The sequence below is a fragment of the Cercospora beticola genome, chromosome 3 (assembly GCF_033473495.1).
Source record: "Cercospora beticola chromosome 3, complete sequence".
NCBI classification, from domain to species: Eukaryota; Fungi; Ascomycota; class Dothideomycetes; order Mycosphaerellales; family Mycosphaerellaceae; genus Cercospora; species Cercospora beticola.
The window spans coordinates 3758619-3783453 of NC_088937.1; the positions used below are offsets into that span (position 1 = coordinate 3758619).

The following is a 24835-nucleotide window of genomic DNA, read 5'->3' on the forward strand; positions in this document are numbered from 1 at the left end:
TTCCCTTTGTTCAAAGAGCAGAGATGCGGTCGGTTTGATAACGACTGAACCTATTACCCAACATGTTGGCATATGGCGAGGTTGAATTGCAACTTCCAATCGTTGCAAGTGCAAGGTCGGTGCATGATGGATCAGTGGCTTTGTCTTGGCGGAGTGACAATTCCTATCAGTGTCGTTTGGCGACTTATCACCAAAGACATTCTTTGCCCCCAACGTCTGGAACAGATGGAGGTCTCACGATGCATTCACACAATGCATTCGAAAACGCCCTTCTCTGGATGCCAATCTTGCTCGTTGAGCCAACCCACTTGCTTGCGCTGACTTGATCGCGCTGACTTGACCGCGCTGACTCACCAGCCTCTCCAAATTGACCTGGTACTGGTTGCGACGAACGTAGCATGCACATACGAAATTTCATCTTTCATCTTTGAATCTGAATCTATAACGCTCCTCTTTCCACCATGCCAGCTCAAACCAACAATGTAGGCGGTGGGCATTCACCCAAAACCGACGGTAGTAATGACAGAGCTCCGCAGAACACGGCCAATCGAGGCGAAATGGGTGAATTCCCGTACCCACCTACATTCGACGATAAGCACGAAGAGCGCGAATATCTCAAGGGACGTCTTGCTGCAGCATTCAGGATCTTTGGCAAGTACGGCTACGACGAAGGCGTCGCTGGCCATATCACTGTACGCGACCCGGTAGACCCTACCACGTTCTGGGTGAACCCTTTTGGAAAGCCATTCGCGCTTATGAAGAGGAGTGATCTGATCCAAATCAATCACACTGGCGAAGTAATTGGCGGCGGTAAGAACCGATTATTGAACAAAGCAGCATACATGATCCATGCGGCTATCCATGAGGCTCGACCAGATGTCACATGTGCTGCCCACAGCCACTCATTCTTCGGACGGACATGGTGTACACTCGGCAGGAAGGTCGACACGCTCACCCAAGACGCATGCGCTTTTCATGACGATCATGTCGTCTATGATCGTTTCAACGGCGTGGTATTCGCGGAGTCAGAAGGTCAAAGCATTGCCAAATGTCTGGGGAACAAAAAGGCTGCATTGCTGCAGAATCACGGTATTCTGACCACCGGTAAGACAATTGAAGAGGTTCGTTGCGAAGTCTGAAGGACTCGTGCTCATGGACTGACTCTATGAGCAGACGGTTTTCTGGTTCGTCTCCCTCGACAAGTGCTGTCATACGCAACTGTTGGCCGAAGCTGCCGCGGCATCAAGAGGAGAGAAGCCAATCCCTATTGGCGAAGAGGAAGCTGTTTACACACACAAAAGTGTTGGCGATGCGCGTGTAGGGTGGTTCTCTGGTCAGCCTATGTTCGAATTGATACACGAAGAAACGAAGGGCGATTACTTGAATTGATAGGCTTTTTGATGTAATGCTTAGGTCTGAGATCGAACATTGTCCAAATCTTCAGTTGTGCCATCAAAGGCTGTTACGAGTTCGGTGTCATCCGGCTGATGCTGAGAGCGATCGGCGAAGTACCAATGTGGCAAGGACTCGACGGCGTGTGCCAGCAGCAGATGCAAAACCATAGGCGTTGAACACTTGACGACCTGATATGTACCCCTGAGTGTCAGCACATGACCCACGCAGGGTCTCGCGGCCGGTCGGAGGAAGCACTGCGCTGAGTCAACTGAGCGACTCAGCGCCAGCGTAGATCGTTGACGCAGCTAAGAGGGCACAATTTGCGGGGCTATGCCCTGATCAAGTGTCCGTCCAAATCAATAGCACTCAATACTTACTGTATCTATCTCGGGCACAAGAACCAGTGCATACTCTCAAGCAGAGGTGACACTGAAGTGCACGCATTCCATTGGAGCAAAAATCTCTTGCATCGAGTATGGCTTCACAATCAGCGACCAATGGCAACCCTACCAAAGCCAAGAAGACACACCACAATGCTATCGTTGTTGGTGGAGGCTTCAGCGGTCTACGAGCACTGTACGAAGTTCAGAAGCAAGGATACGAAGGGCAGGCTTTCGAAGCTGGAAGTGGCATAGGAGGAGTATGTCGTCGCTGCCAGGACACAGAGTCGCTGCTAACTTCTTGCAGACGTGGTACTGGAATCGCTATCCTGGCGCACGCACCGACAGTGAGAGTTGGGTCTTTATCTTTAGCTTCCTCAACGAGGTTGGCATGGAGTGGGTGTGGAAGGAGCGTTATCCGCAACAAGCCGAAGTCGAAGAATATCTGAACAAGCTGGCCGACCATCTCAAGCTGAGGGACAGCATTCAGCTGAACACGACTGTCGAGGCGGCACGGCGTGATGAGCAGCGGAATCTTTGGGTTGTCAAAACATCCGATGGCATCGAGCACACCTGCAAATTCCTGATAACTGGAACTGGGCCTCTCGCAACGCCAGTGGAGCCCCCTTTCACAGGACTTGCGAACTTCAAAGGAGAGTGGTATCGTACAGGAACCTGGCCAGATAATAAAGTGTCATTCGCGGGTAAGCGCGTAGCAGTCGTTGGAACTGGAGCTACCGGAGTACAAGTTATCCCTATCGTTGCCCATAGCGCCAAGCAGCTTACTGTGTTCCAAAGGACTCCAAACTACGTTATCCCAGGACGAAATCATCCCCTAACGCCAGAGCAAATGAGCGAGATTACGCGTGACTACAAAGAGATTAAACTTCGAGCATTGTCACAGGCCTGGGGTTTCGACATGGTAGATTCTCAACAATTATACGACATGATCAAGGATGACTCGAACGAAGTTCAGCGGGTGCTAGAAGGCGGCTGGGAGAAAGGCGGCTTCCGCTATTTCTTCGAGTCGTTCGCTGATCTACTAACTGACGAGGAGTGTAACCGGACCGTGGCGGACTTTATTCGTCGCAAGGTCAAATCCGTGGTAAAGGATCCGGAAACTGCAGAACTCCTCTGCCCGGACTATCCTGTCATTGCTAAACGTCCTCCACTCGGTCATCACTACTACGAGGCCTATAACAAGCCCAACGTACGCTTGGTAGATGTTAGCAAGAACCCGATTCAAGATGTCACACCAGTCGGGATCAAGACTGCAAACGAGGAGTATGAGTTCGACATGATCATCTTTGCTTTGGGTAGGGCTGTTTCATAACCCCCACAACGGTGCTTGCTGACATGTATACCTTCCAGGTTTTGATGCTGTAACCGGTACCCTCGCCAGAATCGACATCCGAAACGATAAGGATGAAAAACTTGGTGACGTTTTCAACCAGGACCTCCAGATCAACCTAGGTGTTACTGTTCCATCGTTCCCAAATCTCTTCATGATCTTCGTAAGTGACTGTATAAAATTGGCGAGCAGCCTTCGAGCTCCAGATCTCGAAATATCGCTAACATCTCTTCACACTACTTCTAGGGCCCAACAAGCGCTTTCGCGAATTCTCCAATGATCATCGACATAACCTCGGACTGGGTGGGGCAAACTCTCAAGTGGATGAAGGAGAACAACAAGGACCGTTGCGAGTCAACGGCAGACGGCGCTCAGAAATGGAGCGATCATGTCAGACTGGTCTACAACATGCTCGTCATTGCCAAACATGCGGGGTCCGTCACCAATTGGATGGTCGGCAGCAATGTGCCTGGCAAGAATGTGACGCCGATCTTCTACTATGGTGGCGTTCCCGCTTTCCACAAGGCACTTACGACGGAGAGGGAGGAAGGATATCCGGGGCATAAATTCGAGCAACGTAATACGTCCATCGGAGCAGCATAGCCACGAGGCTCCCTCTCGGTCACCGTAGCGCTGGGGGCGACTTTCGAATTGTCCTTATGTTTATCTGCACTGCGATTCTGGGAAAATCCATAGCTACTCTCTACCTGATTTGTCGTGATGCTGCCAACCAATGCCCTGTCTTGGTTTTCTATCACGGCAGTGATCTATGCAAAATGTTGGCCAAGCAGCCGTGCTGTCAGTAGCTGTAATTATTTCACCCATTGTGCCTATCGCTCTTGCATCAACAGCGAAGTCAATAGCGATCAATCAAAAACATCGATTCAAGCCAGCTTCGCACGGTGAAGTGGATATGACAAGCGCCACAACTTGACGCCCAGCCTTCCACCCATTGCACTGCAGATACCGACCCAGTGAAGTTCCACATGGTGTCACTCAAAGTGCCGAGGAAGGTTTTGACTTTGGTCATTCTTCGTGAAATTCCCACTCAGGCCTTTGAGAGTCAGCGCCGATGACACAGCTCTTAGCAAGCCAAGCGCAACCACGCCATCCGAACAGCTACAGCAATCATTGCGGGGCTTCAAGCCTTGCACAGCGCGTTGTCTTGCGAACGGAGCAGAGAACAGCACGTCTCACAACGTTGTCAACAGTTCTAAATATGTCCTCGCACGAAATTGATCCGCAAGCCAGTTCGCAGCCAGACGGTCAGGACTACCTCGAATTCACAGGCACCGGAATCGAACAGGTATTCCACAACCATCACCCGCGACCATGACTATCCGGCCATACAATCAATGCTGTACGGTGCGGGTGTTCCTAACGAGAACGCCATGAAGACCTATGCTCAGGTTGGGGTCGCATCCGTTTGGTTTCAAGGCAATCCCTGCAATATGCACTTACTTGACCTAGGAAAAGAAGTGAAGAGACAAATCGAGGCGCAGAACATGCTTGCCTGGCAGTATAACAGCGTCGGAGTTAGCGATGGACTGACGATGGGGACCGATAGCATGAGATTCAGTCTACAGTCTCGGGAGCTGATTGCTGACTCTATCGAAACTGCTACCTGCGCCCATTACCACGATGCGTGCATCACGATCCCAGGTTGCGACAAGAATATGCCCGGATGCGTAATGGGGATGACTAGACACAATCGTCCGTCGATCATGCTGTACGGCGGTTCTGTTGACATGGGCTATTCCAAAACGTTGCGGAAGAAGATCACTGGAGTGTCTGTCATCGAAGCACACGGTGCTTATTTGTACGATAAGCTGAAGAGTGAGGATGACCCTTCATTGACAAAAGATGATATCTTGACCGATATGGAGCGAAATGCCGTTCCTGGACAAGGTGCATGTGGCGGAATGTTTACAGCGAACACAATGGCAATGGTAAGTGGCAGTAGATGGGACCAGCGTTCACGCACACACGGCCATCGTGCACGACATCTGCGATGCACATCAATCATCCTTTTTCGTTGAACGAGGCACCAGGCTAACGAATTGGCTCTTTGCTTCCGCAGTCGATCGAGACAATGGGCTTGACTGTCACAGGCTCGTCGTCTACGCTGGCCAATAGCGCAGAGAAGATGCGAGAATGCAAGAAAGTCGCTAGTGCTATCAAGATCTGTATGGAGAAGAATATTCGGCCCCGCGATTGCTTGACAAAAGCGTCCTTCGACAACGCACTTGTCATGCTCATGGCACTAGGCGGGTCTACAAACGGTGTGCTCCATCTGCTTGCTATGGCTGGGACAGCGGGTGTCTTCCTGACCTTGGATGACTTCCAAAGAGTTAGCGATAAAGTGCCGTTTCTCGCTGATCTCGCTCCCTCTGGCAAGTTTCTCGTCGCAGATTTATACGAGATCGGAGGCGTCCCATCGGTGCAGAAGTACCTAATAGCTGCTGGTCTGTTAGATGGCAGCACGATCACAGTAACCGGAAAAACGCTAGCCGAGAACGTGGAGAGTTATCCCAGCCTGATGAATAGTGATCAGAAGATCATTAGGCCTCTCAGCGACCCGATCAAAGCTTCCGGCCATATTGAGATCCTCTATGGCAATATAGCTCCTCAAGGCTCTGTTGCCAAGATTACAGGGAAGCAAGGCATGAAATTTGTCGGAAAGGCTCGAGTCTTCGAGAAGGAGAAGGAGTTGAGTGATGCGCTGAACCAGGGCAAAATTCCAGCGACAGGCGGAAATCTCGTGCTTGTCGTACGCTACGAAGGTCCCAAGGGAGGCCCAGGGATGCCCGAGCAGCTAAAGGCTTCTGCTGCTATCGTTGGTGCAGACTTAAGGAACGTATCACTTATTACCGACGGTCGCTATAGCGGTGCCAGCCATGGCTTTATCGTGGGTCACATCTGCCCAGAGGCTGCGGTAGGAGGCCCTATCGCACTGATCCGCGACGGAGACACAATCACGATCGACGTTGTAACGCATAGAATCGACATGGACGTCCCGACGGAAGAGCTTGAGAAAAGACGAAGCGAATGGCAACCGCCTCGCAATCGGGTCAGGAAGGGCACATTGGCTAAATACGCGCGGTTGGTTGGTGATGCTAGCCATGGAGCCATGACGGATGACTTCTGAACAGTCAGTGTTTCGTATGGCCCAGAAGTGCACGAGACGTCGGCCTGAACAAGGCGCATGAGTTGTTAAAATAAAGGGAGAAACAACGTGGACAGACTTCCACTGCTGCTGGCATTTGTAGACTTCATATATATGACGCTCGGATTTGAAGATGTCTATACGTTCCTGTGAGCAGCGACGGAGTAGTGTATTTACATGCAGAACAAACAGTGTCCGTTTCGGTAAACAGGATCCATGTGCTGTGTCGACTCATTAGCATTTGTACATTCCTTGCGAAGTTTTCACACCAGTCTCTGGGATTTGCTCCAATCGACGCATTTCTCTTCGCTTCTGACTAATAATTTGGGAGAGTCAGTGCAGACTCCGAAGCTGACATCAGTGCTGTGGGGATCAGGCGACATCTGATTTACGCACCTGGTCATCCACAAAGCACATTTGCGTCTGAACGGCAACCAGATCGGAACGTTATTGCTCATAATGGCGGTGCCAACCAACCTCAGCTCCCTCCATCCGTTCTTGAGCAAGAATGAGACTGCAGTATCGTCAGGAGGATCTGTCATAAGCTACAGCCATGACCTCGGATCTGGGCCGATTCTTGTCATGGTCCACGGCTGGCCACAGACAAGTTACATGTAACAACGCCTCTGGTCATCTTGGGTGATCATTCGCTGACTGATATCAGGTGGCGTCACACTGCCCCCTTGCTCAAGAGCTCCATCAGCATGTTCATCGTTGAGCTTCCAGGCTACGGGATATCCTCACAACCTGCGGCAGCTGATAAGAGGACGGTGGGTCGCCTCATTGTCGACGCCGTTCATCGAGTTTTTGACGCACAACGACCTTTGATCTGGTGTGGACATGATCGAGGAGGCAGGGTAGGCCACCGGCTGGTTGTTGACAACGACCCTGCACACAACATCGTGTCCGCCATTGTCATGGACATTGTCCCCACATTGGAACAGTGGCGGGCTCTCACTAAATCTCGTTTGGCCATTCCTTACTATCATTGGCCATTCCTCGCCAATGAAGCCGCACCGTCTTTGATCGAGCAGATGGGCGCACGCAACTATTTGCTTCACAGTATTGAGCGAATGAAAACTATCAATCCAATAGGAGCCGCGCGATTCGACGAGAACGATTCCATCGAACACTATGCGCAAAATTTCAGCTTGATGAGCACGGTCAAAGGGTCTTGCGCCGACTATCACGCAGGAGCCACTGTCGACGTCGATGAACAGGAAGATGACATGAGAGAAGGCCGCAGGATCAAAGTACCACTGCTAGTGATCTATTCTGCACGGAATCTGGGTAGCTCACACGACGTTCTAGGACTGTGGGAAAAGTGGAGTGACTGTGAGGTGCGTGCCATTGGGGTGAAGGATGACATTGGTCACTTTTTGCCCGAAGAGGCACCAGAAGAGACTGTGGGACATATCAGACAATGGATTGAAGAGTACCCTGGATGAAATAGCGACAATGATGATCTCGAGCGTGGTCACCAGGAATCAGGCAGAGCCTGAAACAGAGCCTGATCCGCAATTCTTTCTTCCTCACCCATAGACAATGAATCTGATTCATTTTCCATCATGGCTGTACTCGCGGCCATGGCCAGTTGGTGCAACTTCTGCTGGAAGCTCCATCCTGCACTATTCCATTTGGACTTCTGCTTCAGCCACTCCCAGGAATGTTCAGTCATCTCACCGTGGGACATCCCCGTCTGTGCATCCAGCACACAGTCAATGTGAACCTGCTTGGCGCACTCACGAGCAGTGACATTCAGTCCGGCATCACTAAGTGCGGTAGACAGCTTTTGCACCGGGTTCCTTGACAGTTCGTTTTCTCCCCAGAGCACAAGGATGTCATCCACGGCGAGGCCTTTCCACCAGCTAACTTCGGCGCGGACAGGTTCCGAGTAGTTGTTGTGATCATCAGACGAGATATACTCGTTCGCCCAATCAAGATTCACACTGACTGAGGTGATGTCTTGGTCGGCACTGGACCTGCAAGACTCCCAATCGGGCGAGAAGGTCACCCAAGGGCATATGAGTAACGCCCCCTTCAAGGGTGTCTTCAATTCCAATTTCTGTATCAACGGCGTTGAATGAGAAAAGCTGGAAAGTATGGCGAGCGCCATGTTCCCACCACACGAGTCGCCACCGATCAGTATCTTGAGAGGTTTCGTCAGTGAATGTTGAACACCCATTGGAGATGCTTGTAAGATCACTGACGCTGCTGGGTTCATAGCCACTGGTCATGACTTGGATTAGAGCTTTACTCGCCTGATTATACTGAACTGGATATCGATGCGTTGGACTCAAACCTTTGCGAAGACAATCAGCACATTATGCGCGCGATTGGCTTGGTCAAACTTGCAGCTTACCGTATTCTAATAGGGCAACAACCAGTTCGTTGCCGGTCTTCTTGATGCACGAATCGAGAAAGTCAATGTGACCGGGGAATGCCCCTAAGCCAAATCCTCCACCTTCATCGGTCGCAGAGCGTCAGTCGAGTTGTCCCGTGAATTGGCTTACGCCAAAGCAGAAGACTGAGCGCAATACCGTGGAAGTATAGCAGGACTGTGGGGGCCGTCCGAGCTCCTAGCCAATAAATTCGGGCGCCATGAGAGTCAGCCAGATCCTGCACCTCCCAGGAGAGTCCGATCTCGTTGCATCGTGATGGCACTGTTGTTGCGGTGGGCTGAGACGCTGCTCGAGCCAACTCAGTAGTGCCAAGCGCCGTCTTCAACGCAGAGTTGCGAGCATCGTGCTCGGCTGATCGTGACCGTGACATGTTACGATGAACCAGCGTTCGATAGATAGATCTGGACCTTCTAGTTGGTAGTTTTGCCCTTCAAGAGTGTGCATATATGCTTGATGCGTCTGTGCCGCGTCCTGGTCTGGGTATTCTATTGTCAGGGTCCGCTGACGCCGCCTGTCTGAGTCAGTGAGCGTTAGCTCAAAATGTGCACGGCATCAGGTCGTCCTCGCACGGCCAATTGATTGTGTACTGTAAGCCAGACAGCAGTATCACAACTCGTGTTGTTCACAATTCCCGGCTGGATTATGAGATTGATTACCAGCCCAGCAGTACCGCTCACAATGGACGACACAGTACCGCGAAGCAGGCAAATTCACTCCCATCTAGCAACGTCAGCCATATTGAAGGACTGGCTATCGTGGTGGGTGCATCATTTACGCTGTTTTGGACTCGTTTCTGGCTCACAGCTCTCGCTTGCCCTCGTTCGGCGGCCAAGGGAGAGCTTCCTCATACAGCTTGCGGGGCATGCCGATGGGATGTACGTTTCTGAGCGCTTCGACCACTTTGAGTTGCGACATCTCGCTATGATCATTCGCTAACTTTGAGGGTACGAGCGAGCACAAATAGCGTGCATGAAATGCAGGCTACGCCGCAGTGCCTGGCAAATTTGGCCTGTCCCGTCGAGATATCAAATTTCGACGCATTTTCCTTCACACGACATACCTGACTCTGAAAGACTCTCGCAGTTCGCTTATGAACCTGCGAATTATCTATATATGCCAGCATACCAATCAGCTCACCCTGGTAGAAAGTAGCTGCCATAGTACACATGCAACTCAAGTCGTACACCTTCACGGCGAGTAATCCGCAGGGCATTCTGGCCCACAATTCTCCGCTGCATGAACGAGAAGCGTCTTGGCCGTCCATTTTCCGTAGCAATAGCAGTTCGCAGCGTTGCCGTTCTGCTCATCTTGCCTCCCTGTAAAGTGGATGGTCGCGTCAATTTTTGGTCACGATGAAGCAGTACAGACTGTCTTCATGCCGGGCTGAACTTACAGCAACAGGTATCATTCCAGGTGCAGGCAGGACCACAAGCCCTATTGTCTGCCGGGCAATTGGAACCCTCATTGTACGTCAAATGGCCGCGGATATAAAGATCGCTGTTGCAGAGGCAGCAGACTGTGCTCGGATCATGATTCACGACCTCATCTGCGAAAGTGTCAGCAACCAGCAGAAAGGACACTGTAGGAAAGTGTATTCATACAGCAACATTGTGCATGAATGCTGGGAGCCCGTGTCAGTCTCTGATCACCTGGTATTCGTCCATACAAGGTAACCTACTCCGGTCTTCCTTTCGGACCGAAAGGTATTGAGCCTCGTCCCAAAGTGAACTTCGCAAGGCCGAAAAACAGCAGCGATTGGAAACGCATAGCTGCTCTGCGAAGGGCAGGCAATGAGGTCGATGCCTGCGTGATTAGTCTCGACGATAGATCAAACAAGCAGCAAACAGGCCAAGTGTGGGTAGGCTTCTCTGCAGAGGGTATTCAGTCAGGTGACAAAGTCGGTGGTGTAATAAAGATTCATGTTCTATTCAATGGAAGGTAGCGAACGAGCTGGCTCTATATACCACTGCCTCGGAACGGAACGTGCGTCTTCCGAAGGTTATAGCTTAAGCCGGTTCATGCGAGGTGGCTACCACGCCATACCAAACCGATACTAGCAATCTCTCTTTTCTCGCATAAACTCGGATAAAAACGCAATAAAACAATGCCTCTAATAACTAGTAGTATATCTCTAGCTTATAATTAGCTGCTAGCCGTTCGTATCCGAATCCGTATTGCCTTACTATATAGATATTCTTACTAAGTAGGTTTATCTTTTAACCTATTCTTAGATATTATATATTATAGTTCCTTAGTTAATAAGTATTATTAAGGCCTTATTTAGTATTATTTTAGTTATAGCGTCGGTAGAGTTCGTAGTACTATTAATCTATTATACTTTATAAACCTCTCTTACTTTATATATCTATCTTAGTACTATAATATCGATTATTAAGCGTTTCTTCTTAGTAGTACCGAGCTTAACTATATATTTATAAAGCGAGAGTAAGTCGGTATAGATAATTAATAGTAAGGCTAGTTTATCTAGTCGCTATAAGATTATAGATAGAATAGTATTAATACTAAATATTATAATATAAGATTCTAAAGATACTATATCTCTCTATCTAATAGTTAGACTTTAGATAAGTAGTACTTTAGACTTTAGGAATTCTTAGTAGAAAGTATTTCTTTATAGGCTTATAGTAGATAGAAACCTAAGCTTCTATAAGAGTAGAATATATTAGAAAGTATAGTCTAGTTAGATATTCTAAGAGATACTTTAGAGATTAGGATTAGGTAATATAGGTTATATAATACTAGGTTATATAACCTAGCTAATATCTATTTTAGGAGTAAGATATAACCTATAACTAACTAATATAATTAACTCGGTTAGTTCCTACTTATTATCTCTACTTCTACTACGTTATACTTATCCGACGAGTACCTACGAGAATATAATTCGATAGGTTATAAGCCCGGGTTTATAAAGAGGCTCTAAGTAGAAAGAGTTAGCTTTCTTATTCTTAAAGTAATATATATTACCTCTTATAGGACCTATAGTATTAACTAGATAGAGAAGTAGAAAAAGAGTATAAGAGAGACTAGAAGTATATCCTATCTATACTATCTTAAAGCTTTAGAAGATCCTAGTTATAAGCTAGAAGTTTCTAAAAAGTAAGTAAGATAGAGAAAAGCCTAGTAAGGTATACTCTACTTTAAAAGAGAGATATACTAAAAGAGTATAAAGAGGAAAGGATTAGCTTTAGACTATAGTATCTAAGTAGATAAGACTAGGCCTAAGTACTAAGTACTACTAATACCTTAGAACTAGCTAGTAGTACTCTTCTAAGAAAGTAGATCTTTTAGAGGTTCTCTATTTAAGAACCTAACTAACTTCTATAAGAGAAAAGAGTTCTTAGATACCTTAACTAAGAGAGAAGAGTCTTAGTAACTAGAGAAAGCAGAAATCTAGAAGCTACTAATTAAATTAAAAGAGCTTATATTTCTAGAGTTTAGATTTATTTATTTAATTTTATAGAAATAGATTTAATAAGTAAATTAGATAGAAGGAGAATACTAATTCTAATAAAAGAGAACTAGAGACTATAGTTTAAACTATAGGAAAATATACTTAGAGAAAAAGAAATCTTCTAAATAATCTTAGACTTAAAGAGATTATTAGTACCTACTCTAGCTAAAGCTAAAGTATCTAAAGCTTTATTAAGTAAAGAGAAAGGTACTATATTTTTAGAGTTTAGCCTAAAATAGTAGAAGAATAATATAAAGGCAATCTATATTCTAATAGAAAGTCTTTATATAGATAACTAAAATAAAGTAATAGATAAAATAAGAGTATATAATATCTAGATAAAGCTATATAGGAAATATAGCAAAGTCTAATAGGTATATATAATAGCTATTATCTAAGAATTTATAACTTTTAAAATAAAACTAGGAAATATAATTAGGAAATTATAGGTCTACTTTAGTAATCTTAGAAGAAGGATTATAGAGATTAACTAGAAGGAGTTATACTATAAGACTTCTAATATAAGGATTAAGTATCTACTCTTTATACTTCTAGCTAAATATAAAAGTATAAAGTAGACTATCTTAGCTTAGAAGAACTTAGACTCTAAAGAAATCCTCTAACTTCTTAAAGTAGAGAAGTTAATATAGTATAGATACTAGTTATAAGAAATAGTAATATTTGCTAAAAGAAGAGAAATCTAAAGTATAAAGCTAAAATACTACCTCTATAAGAAGAAGTATTTTAGAAATATTACTAAGTATCTATACTTTAATAAAGCTAAGAGAACTATTAACTTAAGATAGGCTAGTAGAGTAGAGAAGAGAAGAATACTACTTAGAGAGAGTATATTTAGGAGAAAATCTTTACTAGATAAAGAAGTATTAAAAGAAATAGTAAAGAAACTTAACTTAAAAGTCTAATTCCTTAAGAAGAGATAAATCTTAAGAAAGTTTTCTAAGAAAGTATATACTACCTAAGAAGATATAGAGCCTTCTATAGTATCTAAAGTATTTTAATTTCTATTAGAGGATAATAATATTAATAAAGTTATATACTTAACTATAGAAGTAAAAAGTAAGTATATACTATTAAGATAGCTACTTAACTTCTATACTTTATTATATATAAGTAACTAAGAATTACTTTTTAGGGAACTAAAACCTCTTTAAAGGAAAAAGTAGATTAAAGTTAGAAGTAGCTATCTAATAGCTATATATATAGGAAATATAGTAATAGATAAGAAAAGAGGAAAATAGATTATTCTTAAGAATATTCTCTTTATATCTAGTCTAGAAGTAAATCTTATTTCTTAGAGCTAATTTAGCTAGTAGTATAGTATTTAACTACTAAAATTTATACTTATTTTATTATCTAGGAAACTAGTTATCTAGATAAAACTATTAGAAGAAGTACTATTTATTAAGGAGATTAATAATATATTATAGGAGCTTATAATATTATACTTTAATTAAAAATAAGAGAATAAAGTCTATACTTTTAAAACCTAAAAAAAGACTTAAGAATAGTAGAAGCTTTAGTATAGGAAACTTATATATTTTAGAAAGAGTTTTCTTAGAAATCTATATAAAGTATCTAACTTAAAAGCTTAGATTTCTATTCTAAAAGAATACTAACTTTATAGAGTATATTCCTTAGTAAAAATAAAGAAATATAAAAAGAAAGAAACTAAAAGGAAACTCTAAAAGTTATCTCTAGTTTCTATTAATATCTATAGTTCTTTACCTATTTTAAGATTAGAATATAAATAGTAGCTTAAGATTATTAATAACTTCTTAAGAAAGAAATAGACTTTCCTAATAAAGTCTAAAGAAGATATACTAAGTATCCTTAAAAACTAGAAAGTAAAAGCTAAGCTATAATTAGAAAACTCTCTCTAGATTATAAGGAGTAATAGAGTAAGAGAGCTTCTTACTATACTAAAGTAGTAGAAGAAGGAATATAGAATTTCCTTCTATATAACTAAAGTATATAACTCTATCTAGAATAGAGTAGTTAAGAGGTTAATCTAAACCTCTAAAGACTATATAAGAGCAATACTAGAAGACGCCTATATATCTATTAAATTCTAGCTAGAAGCCTTAGTAGCCTATATAGTTATTAGAAATTCCCTTCCTAATAGCTTAGAAATTAATAGATTTAAAGTATTACCTAAGAAAGCCTTTTTAGGTATTTAACTCTTAGTATTATACTTTAGAGTTTAGAGTTATAAAGTAGTAGTCTATATAGATCCTAAGTCCTAGCTAGTAGAGATAAGATTAGATAAACTAATAAATAGAAGTAAAGATACTATATTTATTAGGTATATTCCTAATACTACTAAAATATAGCTCTTCTAGGAGCCTAATATAAGAGCTATTAAAGCCTATAATACTACTACTTAGTTTAAGTATAAGAAAGGAGGAGATATAGAGCTAAATATTCCTAAGCTTAATTAAGTAAGTAGTATACCTATTAGAAACCTAGTTAGTAGACCTCTAAAGAAGCTAATAGTAGTTATATCTTCTATAGCTACTATACTTATAGCTATAGTAACTAAACCTATAGGTCCTAGCTAAATACTTTTTATATAGTTACTACCTCTACTAAAGAATAAGAAGAAGTACTAGAGAATAGAGAATCTAAAAGAAGAAAACTCTAGAGAACTATAACTCTAGTAGGAGAAAAGTAGAACTACTAAACTATCTAAGCTAAGCTAGGAAGTTAATAGATAAGTATAATAGTATATAATATCGTAGTAGAATAGAAGTCGTAAGACAAGGTATCTAAGAAGAGCGCGAGAGAACGCGCGACTAAATATAAGAAACGTATATCGTAGAACGTACTATACTACGATATATATATAGCGTTACGTACTATTAAGACTGTTTACTACTATATCGTAGGCGAGGTCGTAATACTACTTCTCTCTAAATCTGCCTCTATCCTTAGAGGTAGAGGTTAACTAATTAGAGCCTTAGAAATACCTCTAACTTATTATTAGCCGTACTAAACGCCTTATTTGCTAATCTAAACTCCTTAATCTAAGTCCTACTATTCCGGTATATCGCTAACTTAGCCTATCTAGTACTTATATATATAGTCTACTATATCGTACTCCTTGCTAGCCTCTACTAGGCAACTACTAGTCTCTACTAGTATACTCGTACTAGAAGTACTACTCTAAGAACTAGCGCTTCTATATAGGTCTAAACTTAGTATAGGTACCTACTAATTCCCTTAGAGCCTTAGTATAAAGCAGCTTGCCTATATCGTAGCGTAGTCTAGAGTCGAGATAGTGCTCGCTTATATAGAGGCTAAAGCTAACGAACGTGTTATACGTCGCGCCTCTACGCTCGGAGTAATACGCTAATCCTTACTAGGTTCGCTAAACTCCTTTGCTTCTATCGCCTAGTTAGAGTTAGAGTATATAGATATACTATCGAGTTACCTCGTATAGAACGCTACTAGTTCTTCGGATATACCTTAAAGAGATTCTATAGGCTCCTAAGTTAGCTTAGTATAACCCGTCTATTTTATCTTAAATATTAGCCTCGGCTCTCTGCCTAGCTATTTCTATTATCCGCGTACTAGTTACCGAATAGTACTATTAGTAATCTCTTTAACCTTCTATTCTTCCTCTATTTTATCTTCTTATATAACTTCGATCGGCGGTAGTAGGCCGGCTACTAGCGAGTCTTGCCCTAGTAGCGGATCGTTATCGGCTTTACGTAAGAAGTTAGAGTAGAAGACTAGGTGTTTCTAAATATTAGGTAGTAGATTAATATAGTAGGCGTTACGTAGAAGTACTTCTAGTACTTTATACGGCCTAGAGAATTTAAAGTCGAGTTTCTTAGCGGGTCTATACGTCGACTAATTCTCGGTACTAATATAAACAAGATTACCTACTTAGTAAGTAGAGGTAGGCAGCCTATATTAGTTAGTATTGTCGGCTTAAAGCGCTTATACTAAGTATATATTCTATCGAACGAACTCGTAGATCTAGTTTAGCCGCGTACTATACGTATTAGTAGCTACGAAGTCGATTCGGAGCTAGCCTAGTAGAATTACCCTATATACGGCTTTAGTATTAGCTAAGTTAGTACTACTAGCTAGGCGTAGATTATAACTATAGTTAGCGAAGAATAGTAAGACTATCGTAACTTTAGAGGCGTAGTTATTAATCGTAAACTCGGCTATAGGTAGGAAATCTATCTAGTCTATCTAAGTATAATTATAGAACGAACGAAAGTACTATTCTAGTCCCTTATTAGAGTTCTTAGACTATCCGTCGGTTTTAGAGTAGAACGCTATAGATAGTTTCTACTTAATTCCTAGGATTATACTAACTCTCTTAAAGAACGTCGAAAGCTAGTTAGTACCTCTATCGATTACTATAGTTTAGTATAGCCTATACCGTAATATAACGTATTTAATAAATAGGCGAGCTACGTATTTAGCGTTAAGCTTCTAGGCTAGTACGAAATGTCTCTCCTTTATTAAATAGTCTATAATTATTAGAATGTTCTTATAAGTAACTCCCTTAACGCTTTTGCTTAGTAGTAGGTCGACGATAAAGTCTATAGCTATATCCTACTATAGTTTATATAGTACCGGCAATAGTACTAGGAGTCTACTATATACTTAGTAGGTTGCCTTCGTTATATAATATACCTTATAATTGCGAATATAGCGCTTAACTATCTATTAGGCGTATAGCTATATATATGTCCTCGTAACTAGTTCGAATATCTTCGCGATACTCGAGTAGCCTATAAGGGTAGTATTATAATAGCTACGAATAATCTCTATACGAGCGAAATATATCGTTTCGGAGTTAGTCGGTAGGATTAGTAAGCTTAACTCGCCGTAGTAGTTAGTAATAAAAAACCTGTCTTATTATAGCCGGACTAGCGCTTAATCGATCTTATACCGACGTAGTATATCTACTATTTCGCCTTTCTAGAATTACTATAAGGCTTAAAGGACTACCGGCTCCTAGTATAGTTATTCTATTATTTTAGATAGTAGAGAGAGTTCTAGAACATCCTCTTTAAGAGTTATTATAGCTACTACGAGTAGGTTAAGGTAGTATTCCGGAAGTAGTACCTAATTCTAATACTAGTTTCGTAGGTTATCTAGAGACGATAGGAGGTCCTAGGATCTCCTCGTTAGACTATTAGGTTTAGTACCTTAAACGCTAGGTCTATATATAATCTTAAAGTTAAATTGCGATAAGAACTTAGCCTATCTTACTTGTCGACGATTAAGCTACTTAGTCGTTATAAAATACTTAAAGTTCTTATAGTCGGATAGTACTTAGATATATTTATCGTCCTAGAAACGCTCGAAGTCGCTATCTTCTTCCTCTCTCTCTATTATAAGTTTAGAGCGCTATTCTTTAAAGGCTTATACGATTACTAGCAACTCCTTATCGTAGATCTTATAGTTATATTCCGCTAGTAATATCTTTTTAGATATATACGCTACTAGGTACTATACGCCTATATCTAGGTTTTGCTAAGAGAGTACTATAGCTATAATAAAATCGGAAGTATCTATTTCTAGTATTATCTTCTAGCTAGGTCGGAATAGAGCTAGTACTAGCGCTTTAAGGAACGCGACCTTTAGTACTTAGAAGGCAGCCTCGTACTTAGTCGTCTAGTTAAATAGTACGTACTTCTTTTTATCGGACGTACTATTAGCCTCCTTCTTAGTAAGAGCGGTTAGCGGCGCCGCTAGTCTACCGAACTTATCGATAAACTTATAGTAGAAGTTTATAAACTCTAAGAATACTTAAATATCTTTAACGTAGCTAGGTATTTACTAATCTTATATAGCTTAAACCTTCTCTAGGTCTATTCTAATACTATCGCGACTAATAATTATACTAAGATACTTAGTTTTATATACGAAGAACTTATACTTATCGATATCTAGCTATAAGCTAGCGGCTCGAAGCCTCTCTATTACGTAACGAATATACTATATATACTATTTATATAAATTAGAGAAGACGAGATAGTTATCTAGGTAGGCTAAGTAGAAGTTATTAAGGAACTCTCTTAGCGTATTATTAATATAGCTTTAGAAAGTACCTAGTACGTTATAAAGGCTAAAGAGCATTACTATATACTTAAACTATCTATATCTAGTAGTAAATACTATCTTCTATTTATCTCTAGCGGCGACGCAGATATAGTTAAACGCTATAATTATATCTATCTTAGTAAACTACTCCTTTCCGGCAATCCGGTCGAGAGTTTCCTAGACTAAGAGTATTAGGTAGCGCGACTTAATTATTAGCGCGTTTAAACTCTAATAATTAAGGTATATATAGAGTCCTCCGTTCGGCTTCTTAACGATAAGAACTAGTACTATAGCGGGAGATACGGAAGCGCGTATATTGCTCTTCTCGAGCTAGTTATTAATCTATTTCTTAATTACTTTATTCTGCTACTATAATATCGAGTAAGGTCGCTTAAATAGCGGAATAGCGCCTTCCTTAAGCTTAATTTTATAATCCGAGCCGGGATAGTATAGTAGTAGCTTATTAGCTTCGCGCCTATCGAATAGGTCGGCAAAGTCTTAGTATTCTATTAGTAGGCGGTCTATAATCGCTTTTAGATCTACCTAGTTTATAGTACTAGTTATAAACTTCTTAAAGTCGGCCGCGGCTATAGCGTTAGTATACGCTTGCCTAACGTATTAATTAATTACGATCGTAGTAGAACCTCCTCGGTATAGTATAGTTTAAGACTTAATCGTTCTTATCGCGTATATAGTTAGGCTATCGAGAGGTACTTAACGCCTCTCGTCTAGTCCGGCTATCTATATTACGTAAACCTTAGTTTCTTATTAACGCGCTATATAGTATAGCGCGGTCGGACTAATCTTTTTAATATCGGTAACCGGGTTACTACTAGAGATATGCTCGCTAGAAACTTCTATAGAGTAGTATACTATATATTCTTAGTAGTCTTTATACGGGAAGGTAATATAATTAACTAGCTATATAATATTAGGATTATATTAGTTAAACTATCCTTTTCTAAGTACGAGGTCGTACGTAGGGCTTAAATACGTAATAAATATATAGAATAGCTCCCTATAGTCGCTAATATCTAGTTTAACTTCGGCGACGGCTATAATATCTAATAGGGTAGTAACTTCCGACTCTAGTCTAAGCTTCCTAGCCTATTCGAGTAGAATTAAAGGAAAATTGTTTTTATATACGAAAGATAAGTTAATATAGTAGGAGTTTATACTATAGTTAAGATAGGCCTTAGCCTAGATACTATTTACTATAGTGTCTATAATAAACTAGTCGGTAATCTCTAGTATTACCCTAAGGCTCTTAGCTATACCTAATATAGTAAGTAAGTATACCTTTAGTATCTTCTTTTCCTATATATTAACTTTATCGCTATAACCTCCGCTCGTTATACTCGAGAGAAGGTCTAGGCATTTCCCTAGTTCTAAGTAGTACCGGTAGTATTACTAGCGGTATTACTAGCGCTAGAGCCCGTAGTTATAGCGTTAGCGTTAGAGCCTACGTACTTCTTAAGAACGTAAGTAGGATTATAAGAGTAGTAACCTAGTTCGCGGTAATAGAGATAGTAACTACTATAGATTAAACCGGCGCGCTAGTTCTCGGATAGAGGCTTTAAGTTCTTATACTTATCGGGGAGGTCGGCGTATAGGAGCAGATTAGACGAGGTATTGCTACTATATCTATTACTATAGTTACGACTATTACTACTATTACTATTACTATTATTACTAGTATTATTATTACTAGTATTATTACTACTCTCCTTCTTAGAGTCCTTCTTATTCTAGTTAAAATAGGCAAAACTAGTCTCGATATTATATAGCTTATTAATAAGCTCCTTAAGGGTAGTCGGCGGTATACTATTAACTAGTCGGTTCTAGTAATAGTAATAAAGTAAATTCTCGAGTATCTATATCTCGATCTCCTTAGTTATAGTAACGCGGGAGCGTAGGCTCTAGAACTTAGTATAGTACTCGGAGAATAGTTAACTTTCCTTCTACTTAAGCTTAGATATATCTATAAAAGACTTACTAGTAACGTCGCGCTAGCCGTAGCGCTCGACTAGGAAGATAAGTATCTCGTCGATAGAGGTAAATAGATTAGTAACGGAGCTCTTTTAAACGAACGAGGAGAGGCGAGTATTAATATAGAGTTCGAGTAGTATACGAACGTCGCTCTTAGTCGTAGTAAGGAGCTAAGTTATAGCCCGATCGGCTAATTAGAAAATAGTATTTACTAGGAAGTAGTCTACGTTAAGAAGCTACTTATCGAATAGAAGCTTACTATCTATACTAAACTTCTCTAAGTAATAGATACCGCGAGCTATCTAAATACTAATTCTAAGGAGGGAGTCGATCTATAATAGCGTCGTTACGGCCGAGTCTATACCTAGTATCTTAAAGCGAGGTATCTTATAAGTACTATTATAGTCGTAGCTACGAGATAGGTCGCGGCTATTACTACGACGGCTACTACTATAGCTACTATTATAAGGGCGGCTAGGTAGTCGGCTAGAGCTACGACTCGAATTAGAATCGGAGTCGGAGTTATTAGGACCTAGATTACTATACTAGTAGCGCGACTACGGAGATAGAGAACGATAGCGTAGACGCGTATTACGATTAGAGTCGCGACTATAGCTCTTATTAATCTTCTTCTATAGCTTCTTATTAGCTTTACTTAAAGTAGCCTTCTCCTTTATTAGAGTAGTATTATCCTTCCTTAATATAGATAATATAAGATCTATATCCTAGCTCTCTACTAACTCTTACTTCTTAAGCTATATAATACGTACTTTAAGCTCCTCGATATTAGCTTCGAGGTCCTTACTATAGTTATAGTAATATTTAGCTATCTTCTTAAATTTAGTAATATTAGCTATAAGGTCTTTAACGACCTTCTTAGTAGTATCGTCGGACGAGAGGCCTATCGTATCTTCGAGTCGCTTCCTAGACTCTTCGAGGTTATCGCTAAGCTAGGTATTCTCGGCTTCGAGGCGGTCGGCTTAATAAGAGAGGGCGTAGTACTTCTCTTAATTAAGGTTATATATAGCTTAAAGGCCTTCGAGTTACTAAAGAGCTATATAGTAATCGAAGTAAAAGTAACGAATAATAGTATATATACTTTCTAGAGTAGCTCGGACTTAGTTACGGAGCTTAAAAGCGCTTAGATTCTATAGCTAGTTAGTAGAGATATAGACTTCCTTACTAGTATTATCTTAGAAGGTAATCTCGTCTTATTTAGCAAAAGTAGGTTAGAACTCGAGAAGGTTAATAGGTTCTTCTTTAGGTTCGGTAGCTTCTTCGATAGTAGCGAGTTATTCTTTAATAGCTTTCTATTATTAAGCAAACTTGCTATCTAGATCGCGGCTCTAGATCTATAATTATAACTATAACTCGATATAGTCGTTTAAAAGCGATACGTAGAAGGAGTAGTAGCAGCTATTCTTGCTACTAATACTACTCGGCTTCGCTATTATTAAGATAACGAGCAGACTATAAACTATATACGTAAAAAAAGAGAGTTGCGCTTAATATAGCAACCTACTATATAATTATTAATATCGCGCTTTATCGTAGCGACTTACTATAAACCGTAAACTATATAAACCTAGTCGTATAGATTAGTCTTACGAAGTATAATAGTATATAATATCGTAGTAGAATAGAAGTCGTAAGATAAGGTATCTAAGAAGAGCGCGAGAGAACGCGCGACTAAATATAAGAAACGCGTATTATAGAACGTACCGTACCGCGATATATATATAGCGTTACGTGCCGTTAAGACCGTTTACTACTATATCGTAGGCGAGGTCGTAATAATAAGCTAGTTCTAGTACTAGTAGGAAACTATATTCTAAAGTAAAAGAATTAAATATTATATAGTAGAATTTATAAGGAAATAGAGATTAGAAGAGGAACTAAGACTAAACTTATAGCTAAAAGAGAAGAAGATCTATTTTAAATAAAGGACTAGGCCTAGAGCTAAAAGCTTATAGTATAGTAATAAAATAAGTACTTTAGAAGAGATAGAGAGAATATAAATAGAAGGAGGAGCCTAGTACTAAGTATTATAAGGTATTCCTAAGCTAAGTCTAAAGCTAAGAATAGGAGTAGATTTAGGAAGCTCTATTAGAGGTTTAGGAGTCTATATTTATAGTAATTGCTCCTTAAGTCTCTATATAGAGATAAGAAGTACCTATTCTAAAGTTCTATAAAGAGGTAATTTAGAATTCTAAATAGAGATATATATAGAAGGATATAGTCTAAAAGGAACTAACTATATTAAGAAGTAATAATACTTAGGTAAAAGTTATTCTATCTAAAAGAGCAAACCTTATTATATCTAAGTAGATATTTAATATAAAGAGATTAATTAGTAGTGTCGAATTATATTCTTATAGGCACTCGTCGGATAGGTATAACGTAGTAGAAGTAGAGATAATAAGTAGGAACTAACCGAGTTAATTATATTAGTTATAGGTTATATCTTACTTCTAAGATAGGCATTAGCTAGGTTATATAACCTAGTATTATATAACCTATATTATCTAATCCTAATCTCTAAAGTATCTCTTAGACTATCTAACTAGACTATACTTTCTAATACTCCTACTTAGGCTAGATAGTCTTCTGCCTATATTCCTATATTTAAATCTATCTCTAAATTATAATAAGTTATTAGGTACTATAGTTATATAGTTAGAGCTATATACCTAATCTATCTTAGTTTAACTCCTTAGCCTAGTATTATATATCTTATAGTAACGTTAATACTAGAGTATATACCTTTTGTTTCTTCTCTAGGCTTTTCCCTTTTTAGACTATATATAAATTCCTAGATCCTAATTACTTATTATATATAGTAAGCTACTTCTTCTATAGTATAACTCCTAGGCTTAGTTTTATACTTACCGTAATATCTCTAATATTATAGTATATATCTTTTGTTAATTATCTTAAGGTCTAGAGTTTAATCTATAGTTAGAGTATAAATCTTTTGCCTTTCTCTATATAAGCTAGAGTTGTTTTATAAACTCCTAAAACTATAGCCTATTCTTTAGTTTAGTTAGGCTATTAGTAACTATCTCTTTTATTAGAATATATTCTACTATAACCTTCCTCTACTACTAGAGATATCTAATATAGTTATATATAATATTAATATATTTAGATCTCTTATAGGTATATATATCCTTAATAAGAGTTAAAGCTACCTAATTGTCTCCTATAATTTATACTAGCCTTAGTTCTCTTACTATATTAGGATATACTTTTATAGTTAGTTAGAATAGGTATTCTCCTACTAACTCTATATAGTCTATTTCTCTTAAGAGTACTACTAGGAACTAAGATTGCTTTATATATATATTTATAGCTATATACTTAGCTTCTATTATTAATATTATAATAGACTTTTGCTTCCTACTTATCTAAGAAACTAGAGCTCTATAAAGGAAGAAGATACTCCTAAGGATTAAGACTCTATCTACTTTATTTATTATATAGTTAGAGTCTAAATATCCTATTAGGCTTCCTCTATTTCTCCTAAATATTAGTTCTAAGTCTTAGGATAACCTTAGGTATCTTACTAGTTTCTTTAGAGCTTATATATACCTCTTAGTTAGGTCTAAGATATATAAGCTTAACTTTCTAAAAAAGAAAGTAATATCTAGTCTTATTATAACTATAGGCTATATCTAGGTACTAGTTTAGCTTTAGTACTCTATCTTATTCCCTCTCTTATTATATAAGCCTATTAGTTTTAGGCTATTATAACTATCTATTAGTAAGAGAGTTAGGTTAGCTATCTCCTTAGTTATTCCTAGCTTTATAAGGTTCTCCTAGATAAAGTATTCTTAATTAAGCTTTAAAGTTCTAGCTTATCTATTTCTTATTAACTTTATCCTAAGGATTTTCTCTAGTTCTCTAAAATCTTTAATCTTAAATACCTTACCTAGCTATTCCTTAAACTAAAGTATATCTTCTAGCTTTAGTACTATAATTAGAATATTATTTATATAGGTTAGGATTAGAATATTCCTTTTCTAGTAGATAAGAAGGTATAGGTCTACTTCTAATTATATAAACCTAATCTGTTTTAACTTTAAGATATAGAGTTTGTTCTAGTCTCTTACTACTTACTTTAGTCTATATAAGCTTCTTAGGATTTATAGGACTATATTAGATAGAATCTTAACTCCTAGTAGTAGAATTATAAAGATTTCTTCTTAAAGTTTGCTCTTAGTAAATATATTATTTATATCTACTTAGTAGAGTTCTAGATTCTTCTTATAAACTATAGCTATAAATACTTTTAAGGTATTATACTTAACTATTAGTATAAAGGTCTCTTAGAAATTAACTCTAAACTTCTAAGAGAAGCCTCTTATAACTAGTCTTACTTTAAACTTCTTAATAGCTCTACTAATTAATCTCTTTATATTAAATATCTACTTAGATATAACGAGGTTTGCTCCTTTAGATAGAATAACTTTTATCTAGGTATTATTACTTCTTAATATAGTTAGTTCCTTTTAGACTATATTCTCTAATATATATCTCTATTTAGGATCCTAAATTGCCTCTTTATAGGACTTTAGAATAGATACC

General features: G+C 39.7%; 5 protein-coding genes across 5 annotated transcripts; 4 read left to right on the forward strand and 1 right to left on the reverse strand.

Moving 5' to 3' along the window:
* Positions 1-461: 461 nt before the first annotated feature.
* RHO25_005475 (uncharacterized protein) lies at positions 462-1389 on the forward strand (the record flags this gene model as incomplete). The annotated part of the gene is made up of 2 exons (XM_023596380.1): positions 462-1121; positions 1174-1389. The coding sequence occupies 2 exons, from the start codon at positions 462-464 to the stop codon at positions 1387-1389; spliced, it is 876 nt and encodes a 291-aa protein (XP_023456860.1).
* Positions 1390-1870: 481 nt separating this feature from the next.
* Positions 1871-3729, forward strand: RHO25_005476 (uncharacterized protein; the record flags this gene model as incomplete). The annotated part of the gene is made up of 4 exons (XM_023596381.1): positions 1871-2035; positions 2083-3091; positions 3147-3289; positions 3373-3729. The coding sequence occupies 4 exons, from the start codon at positions 1871-1873 to the stop codon at positions 3727-3729; spliced, it is 1674 nt and encodes a 557-aa protein (XP_023456868.1).
* Positions 3730-4481: 752 nt separating this feature from the next.
* Positions 4482-6274, forward strand: RHO25_005477 (uncharacterized protein; the record flags this gene model as incomplete). Its single annotated transcript, XM_023596382.1, has 2 exons — positions 4482-5075; positions 5207-6274. 2 exons carry the CDS (start codon positions 4482-4484, stop codon positions 6272-6274), a joined length of 1662 nt encoding a protein of 553 aa, XP_023456867.1.
* A 477-nt stretch (positions 6275-6751) lies between these two features.
* Positions 6752-7740, forward strand: RHO25_005478 (uncharacterized protein; the record flags this gene model as incomplete). The annotated part of the gene is made up of 2 exons (XM_023596383.1): positions 6752-6906; positions 6957-7740. 2 exons carry the CDS (start codon positions 6752-6754, stop codon positions 7738-7740), a joined length of 939 nt encoding a protein of 312 aa, XP_023457874.1.
* Positions 7741-7769: 29 nt separating this feature from the next.
* On the reverse strand, positions 7770-9064 carry RHO25_005479 (uncharacterized protein; the record flags this gene model as incomplete). The annotated part of the gene is made up of 4 exons (XM_023596384.1): positions 7770-8441; positions 8503-8594; positions 8655-8756; positions 8806-9064. The coding sequence occupies 4 exons, from the start codon at positions 9062-9064 to the stop codon at positions 7770-7772; spliced, it is 1125 nt and encodes a 374-aa protein (XP_023457875.1).
* Positions 9065-24835: the final 15771 nt, after the last annotated feature.